The 7,458-nt window shown below is 42.0% G+C and overlaps 1 protein-coding gene across 2 annotated transcripts; it reads right to left on the bottom strand.

The window, feature by feature from the left end:
- Nucleotides 1-1,029: 1,029 nt before the first annotated feature.
- On the bottom strand, nt 1,030-6,999 carry LOC133535689 (protein FAM3A-like). Of its 2 annotated transcripts, none has more exons than XM_061875639.1 (7): nt 6,754-6,999; nt 5,773-5,863; nt 5,610-5,693; nt 5,495-5,536; nt 5,309-5,426; nt 1,391-1,449; nt 1,030-1,319 (listed from the first exon to the last, which is right to left on the bottom strand). In XM_061875639.1, exons 2-7 carry the CDS (start codon nt 5,783-5,785, stop codon nt 1,174-1,176), a joined length of 462 nt encoding a protein of 153 aa, XP_061731623.1. In that variant the 5' UTR covers nt 5,786-5,863; nt 6,754-6,999; the 3' UTR covers nt 1,030-1,173. The 2 variants fall into 2 exon arrangements, with proteins under 2 accessions (XP_061731623.1, XP_061731622.1); XM_061875638.1 differs by having other exon boundaries at nt 1,039-1,319; nt 5,610-5,696.
- Between the last annotated feature and the right edge of the window lie 459 nt (nt 7,000-7,458).

The following is a 7,458-nucleotide window of genomic DNA, read 5'->3' as shown; positions in this document are numbered from 1 at the left end:
TTCGGTTTGGATCCATGTTCGCTGTGATCCATTGTAAAGTTTCACGTCCGTGAATTTTAAACAAGGAATCACCGTGTGTTTGTGTGGCTAATGGCTAAAGCTTCCCAACTCCGTCTTTCTCCAATATTAACTGAACAAATTGCAAAAGATTCAGCAACACAGATGTCCAAAATACTGTGTAATTATCCCATTAAAGCAGACGGATTTTAGCTGTGTGTGTGTGCAGCGCTCATATTCATAACAGACCGTGACGTCACGCGTACAAGTCATCATTATGCGAATGTTTAAGAAAAAAGGCCCGGGAAATTTAAAATTGCAATTTAGTAAACTAAAAAGGCCGTATTGGCATGTGTTGCAATGTTAATATTTCATCATTGATATATAAACTATCAAACTGCGTGGTGGGTAGTAGTGGGTTTCAGTAGGCCTTTAAACTCATTTTAGAGCGGAGGCCACATAGAAAAAAATCGACTCCCAAGTGGTAAAATCACGGCACGATAACTTAAAAATAGAGACAATTTAAGATTATTTTCTTTGAGACGGCGTGGTGCAGTGGAGGAGTGGCTATGCGCAACCCGAAGGTCCCTGGTTCAATCCCCACCTGGTACCAACCTCGTCTCATCCGTTGTGTCCTGAGCAAGACACTTCACCCTTGCTCCTGATGGGTGCTGGTTAGCGCCTTGCATAGCAGCTCCCTCCATCAGTGTGTGAATGTGTGTGTGAATGGGTAAATGTGGAAGTAGTGTCAAAGCGCTTTGAGTACCTTGAAGGTAGAAAAGCGCTATACAAGTACAACCCATTTATTATTTATCTTTGTTTAAAAGTTGAACAGGCACATTCTGAAATTGTACAAATCATAATGTTGTTAGGTTTTTTTGACACTAACATGTTGCAGCTAATAGTATTGTATCTTTATATTTTCTGAATAAATTATGTGATAATGTTCATCAGTCACCTCATTGGTGTAATCTAGCAAGATAAAAAAAAATATCAATATCAAATTACAGGATATTATTTATGTAGTTTGATCATTTTTCTCGACTGATGTCCAAACATCATTTGTTTTTGTTTTTTTACATACGTAGCATCATCTACGAAGATAGAAATAATTGCTTTTGCGACATCCAGTGGACACATTTAGAATAGCTCTTTCTTTCATTCAAAAATTTCAGGTTAATTTTCATACTTAGCAAACTCATCCCGTGGGCCGCACAAAACCTGATCGAGGGCCCGATACAGCCCTCGGGCCGTACGTTTGACACGCCAGTTTTTGAGTGAGATGGAGATGAAAACCAACAGATGTCTTGCTTGTACTGCAGCTGCTCATGAAAACATTGAAATGCTGCACAAATGAAGAGTGAAACTAAAAACCAAACAAATTGCTGCTCACCATTGATGACTACGATGTTGAGGCCGGGTCCCACGTTGTTGAGCACGTGACTCATGATGCTGCAGCACAGGAAATATTAACTTAATGGTAATGATTTTTTTTTTTATATACAACACACTTTATTTTACCTGCAATACAAAATGGACGCCAACCTCACGCTTTTCTTGCTTGAAATTCAGATCACGATTCTCTGGCACGATTTAGCGAGCGCACATGCATACACACACTCTGTTAAAGTCTATGTGCTTACATTTAAATATCACAAGGTTTTTATTATCATTATCATTGTTATTTAGAGCTGTCAAGGTCCACATGTTAATGCCTGCATTATATAAACAATGTATTGAAGCAGATTATTCACACAATGTATTCATATGCATATGCTCCTTTAACTTTACCTAGATCAGGGGTCGGCAACCCGCGGCTCCGGAGCCGCATGCGGCTCTTTGCTCGCTCTGGTGTGGCTCAGCTGTAAACTTGGCCACCTTCCCGAATTTACCGGGAGATTTCTGACCTCAGTGCCTTTCCCTTAAATTGTCTGAGGTTTGCATACTGCGATTTTCACTCGGGCAGCAACTTTGAGGGTGGGCCGTGATGGCAATACCCATAACATCATCAAATACATGTAGTTGTGGCCGCTGTTACACAACTCTGTGCGTGCCGGCCGGTCACGTATTGTGTGAAACCTCTATTACAATCCTCAAGCGATTGCAAGGCATACTTGTTCAACAGCCATGCAGGTTACACTGTGGGTTGTGATATAAACAACTTTAACGCTCTTACTAATATGCGCCGCACCGTTCCCCCCAACCCTGCCCACCTCAACCGACGCAGGAAGGGGCGGGGGTGGGGGGGTGCTAGCGGGGGTGTATAATGTAGCCTGGAATAGTCAGGGTTGCATGGGATTCTGGGTATTTGTTATGTTGTGTTACAGTGCAGATGTTTTCCCGAAATGTATTTGTCATTTTTGTTTAGAGTGGGTTCACAGTGTGGCGCATATTTGTAATAGTGTTAAAGTTGTTCAAATTGGCACCCTCAGTGTGACCTGTATGGCGGTTGAACAAGAATGCCTTGCAGTCGCATGTGTGCATCTGCAAAAGCCACATACAACACGTGACCTGACTGGTAAGCTGTTTGTACAATTTGTGGAGGGCACTAAAGGCAGTGCCATCGTAGCACGCCCGTATTTTTGTTGATTGGGTTTGACTCAGCAGACGTCCGAGGTAATAGTCACTCTGTAACCCGCGAGTCTCCCGGACAAATCGGGAGGAATTGTATGCGTGATGCTAATAAAGGGCAATCATATAAAACTCACTGGTTGCACTAACATCAAATCTTCATATTTAATTGCAGGCCGCGTGTCTGAGACCCCTGGTTTATAAATAGCACAAAGCAAAAAAAAACAACTCTGTATACAGTGTTATTTCATTATAAATTCCAAGAGTCTTGTGGCTCCCATTATTTTCCTTATTTTGTGAAACGGGTCAAATTGGCTCTTTCAGTGGTAAAGGTTGCCGACCCCTGACCTAGATGTTTACCTGACCGGCGTCTTGTTGTATGACAGTAATTTAGTCAATAGTAAAAACACCAAAACCAGGGAAGTTAGCACGTTGAGTAATTTGTAAACAAAAACAAAATACAATGATCTGCAAATCCTTTTGAACTTATATTCAATTAAATAGACTGCAAAGACAAGGTATTTAATGTTTGAACTGAGAAACGTATTTACTTTTTCCAAATAATCCTTAACTTAGAATTTAATGTCAGCAACACATAGCAAAACGTTGGCACAGGGGCATGTTTACCATTGTGTTACATGGCCTTTCCTTTAACAACACTCAGTAAAAGTCCATATTTTTGAAGCTTTTCAGGTGGAATTCTTTACCATTCTTGCCTGATGTGCAGCTTAAGCTGTTCAACATGCCGGGGTCTCCGCTGTGTTATTTTAGGCTTCATATTGCACCAAACATTTTCCCTGGGAGACAGGTCTGGACTACAGGCAGGCCAGTCTAGTACCTGCACTATTTTACTACGAAGCCACGCTGTTGTAACACAAGGCTTGCCATTGTCTTGTTGAAATAAGCAGGGGCGTCCATGAAAACATTGCTTGGATGGCAACATTTGTTGCTCCAAAACCTGTGTGTACCTTTCAGCATTAATGGTGCCTTCACAGATGTGTAAGTTGCCTTGGGAACTAATACACCCCCATACCATCACAGATGCTGGCTTTTGAACTTTGCGCCTTTAACAATCCGAATGGTTCTTTTCCTCTTTGTTCCGGAGAACACGATATCCACAGTTTCCAAAAACACTCGTCAGACCACAAAACCCTTTATCTCTTTAGACGAGCTCGGGCTTGTCTGGGTGTTGTTGATAAATGGCTTTCGCTATGCATAGTAGAGATTTAACTTGCACTTGCAGATATAGCGACAAACTGTAGTTATTGACAATGGTTTTATGAAGTGTTCCTGAGCCCATGCGATGTATCCTTTACAGACTGATGTTTTTATGATACAGTACCGCCTGAGGGATCCAAGGTCATTTAATGTTACGTGCAGGGATTTCTCCAGATTCTCTGAACCATTTGATGATTTTACAGACCTTAAATGTTGAATTCCCTAAATTCCTTGCATTAGCTCGTTGAGAAATGTTGTTCTTAGACAGTTCGACAATTTTCTCACGCATGTGTTCACAAAGTTGTGACCCTCGCCCCATCCTTGTTTGTGAATGACTGTGCATTTTATGGAAGCTGCTTTTATACCCAATCATGGCACCCACCTGTTCCCAATTAGCCTGTTCACCTGTGAGATGTTCCAAATAAGTGTTCAATGAGCATTCCTCAACTTTCTCAGTCTTTCTTGACACTTGTGCCATCTTTTTTGAAATATGCTGCAGGCATCCAATTCCAAATAAACTAATATTTGCAAAAATTAACAAAGTTTTTCAGTTTGAACGTTAAATATCTTGTCTTTGCAGTGTATTCCATTGAATATAGGTTGAAAAGGATTTGCAGATCATTGTATTCTGTTTTTATTTACCATTTACACAACGTGCCCACTTCACCAGTTTTGGCATTTGTACATGGAAGGTAAGTGTTTTCCGAGTGCATTTATAATTTTCTTTTTTTTTTCCTCATCTTGGAACTGTTTGACAGATTAAGACAATATTGTTTACATTGCCGAAAGAATGAATGATAGCATGGGTGAATGAATGATGTATTTCTTGTAATTGTAAAAGGAGAGCAAGGGAGGGTGGGACTGGAATAGCTTCTGCTTCTTCCTACTCCGGTTGGGACTCAATTTAAATTGTGATGGTCTATGAAGTGCAATTGTGTCGTTTGTCCAAATAAAGTCAAAAGTCAAGTAAAAAAAAGTTGAAAGTGAACGAGGAGACGCTGATGAATGTACTTGATTAATTTTATTTCAAAATAAACCCAGACTGTACATTAAATAACACTGTTGAATTCAGGTAAAACATTAAAAAAAGGTTCCTGTATGCCATTTTGCATTTTTGTCTTTACATTGGGGTCTTATTTAAAATAAATAATTCAAATTATGCATGCACATAATTTATCGCAAATAATCTTATTAGAAATGTAATTGTTTGACAGCCCTCCTATAATTCTTATTATTATGGTCTTTCTTTTCTTGTTGAGCTTTCTGATACCCTTCATGGAAGGTCCCGGAAAGATAGTTTCCTATTAGCAATTGTTGAGACTAAAAATATAATCCATCAAGTCAAAAATATTCCGTCATGCACATGATAAAGTAAACAAGTCGGTTGGTTCATGTTTGTCAGCGCGAGTTGACTCCTACGCCGTGGCTAGCGTGTAGGAAAATTTGGTCGTCATGGTGACTTTGAACTATTATTTGTACATTTTCAAATATTGTTGTGACATTTAAACATTTGTTTACTTACATCTGACCATCAAAGCAGATCTTTGGGCCGACTACGTCGGCGGCTCCGCTGCGCACATAAACGGCAAAGTGCTGAGAAGGGCAAAATCTGGACAGGCCGCACTTTGGCGAAGAAGTTTCTGCAGGAAAAAAGGAGACAAAAGCCAAGTAATGGACGTAAAAATTAGACGAAACAAGTTTTGCTCACCTGGCTGCACTTTAACTTTAATTTGCTCCACACTTCTCACTCCTGCAAAAAGGAAGGAGGAGAACATGAAGCGTGACGACCACGCTTGATGTCGACAAACCAGACAGGTGCTCACCCAGAAGTTGTCTCGCTCCTTGCCGGACGTTCTTGGACACGTTCCACGTCAGCACGAGGACCACGAGGACAGCGGCGTAGGTAGCTGCTGTCATACGAGGGAGAAAGAAGAGGTAAGTGATTGCAGCACCAGGACCTGGAGTGTCAATTCTCTACAAGCTCACCTTTGTGCTTCATGACGGCAGCTCAGGAGTTCAAGTTTTTTTTATCGGCGGCTCGTCTTCTTCTAACGGACACAGCGTCCTCATCCTTGTGCTGGGCAGAAGCAGGATGTGACAAAGTACACACACACACACACACACACACACACACACACACACACACACACACAACCAGAAGATCAAGTTTTTGTGGCAAAGCAGCCAGTAGTCACACAGCAAACAAAGAAAACAATAACCTCGACCTGTTTGGAGACTGGAAGGCAAAGAAAAGCCTTAGAATAGAACTGAATACCATTGTATTTAAATATGGACGATACAGTTACACATAGTTCCAAAAAAATGAATGCAACTACTGTAGCGTCCAGAGAGTTTTTATAGCTAATGCTAATTTCCAACTTTTGTTCTTAGCTGGGATTCTTTATTTACTCTGTTGCATATTTCTTACTTGTATGTACTATGTAGACCAGGGGTCCCCAAACTCTTTGACTCAGGGGTCACACATTGGGTCAAAACAATTCAGTGGCGGGTCGTGCGTTTCCCACCTAGGCTTTCAGTGATGTCCGACTTCAATGATTACCTCTCAAAATACCATAATTGATGTCACCACATGACCATTGCGGGAGAAATACTATACAGAAACACAATAATGCCCTACTGGCCATTGAAACATCAACAATGTACAAAACGGGTTCTTTTCTGGCGCATTTAAAAACCAATAAACCCGCATCAGCCTTTAAAACATATCTTAGGTGGCACTGTCAAAATTTAAATTGCAAAAAACCTATTAAATTACCATAAATGTTTCCCGGGCTCGACACCGCTGCTGCCCACTGCTCCCCTCACCTCCCAGGGGTTGATCAAGAGTGATGGGTCAAATTCAGAGAATAATTTTGCCACATCTAGTATGTGTGTGACTATCATTGGTACTTTAACTTTAACTTTAAACGTAACAAAAAAATAAAGAAATTAAATATTTGAACTCACAATTTGTAGCACCCATTCGATGACGTTGTGACAGTCTCTTACTGTCGTCGCTCGGGTTCAGCAGACCACCAAGGAAGGACATCTCTTAAGCAGGTTTGACTTCTTTATTTTGCAATAAAGCTTGGCTGCAGTTTGGATCGCTTTTCAGCTCCTTCCTCCACTGCTCGTTCGCTGGTCGCTTTTCAGCCGCCGTTTTCGTCATCTGCTTTCTGTCGCTCTTGCTCTTCACGCACTGCATCTGCTGCGGACACTCCAACTCCTTCTCTGATCTCTACTCCTTCTCCTCTTTACAGCAGGAGGAGATGAGTTAATTGTGTGCAGGTGTGTGTGCCACGCACCTGATTTAGATTGTGGAGGCATTGCTCCCAGCAAGCCCCGCCTCTCCGCTCCACCGCATCCTCCGCCTCCTTGCCGCCATCTTGGGCAGGGCAGCGTGCCCTGCCCTGCCGTCGGCCCGTTGGCTCCGCCTCTCCACAGGTGTATAAGCCAGTGGTTTTTTGCCCGTAGTTGGATGATTCGAGTGGAAATGGCGGGCAATTCCCCATCTAGGCTACTGTCAACAACCTGTGATCTGATTGGCTATCGCAACTGTCTATCAAATGTATATGTTCTCAAATTCGTCCGCTAACGCAGTGGACCCCAACCTTTTTGTAGCTGCGGATCGGTCAACGCTTGATAATTTGTCCCGCGGCCCGGCGGGGGGGA

The sequence above is a fragment of the Nerophis ophidion genome, linkage group LG16 (assembly GCF_033978795.1).
Source record: "Nerophis ophidion isolate RoL-2023_Sa linkage group LG16, RoL_Noph_v1.0, whole genome shotgun sequence".
NCBI classification, from domain to species: domain Eukaryota; kingdom Metazoa; phylum Chordata; class Actinopteri; order Syngnathiformes; family Syngnathidae; genus Nerophis; species Nerophis ophidion.
The sequence above is the reverse complement of the archived record's forward strand: the minus strand, read 5'-3'. Positions and strand labels throughout refer to the sequence as shown.

Bases quoted from the DNA above. Each gene is read 5' to 3' on its own strand.
- LOC133535689 (XM_061875638.1), bottom strand. The intron at 5,537-5,609 runs GTGAGCACCTGT...TCCTTTTTGCAG, and splicing joins AGGAGCGAGACAACTTCTGG to GAGTGAGAAGTGTGGAGCAA. The intron at 1,450-5,308 runs GTAAGTAAACAA...CCTGTGCTGCAG, and splicing joins ATCTGCTTTGATGGTCAGAT to CATCATGAGTCACGTGCTCA.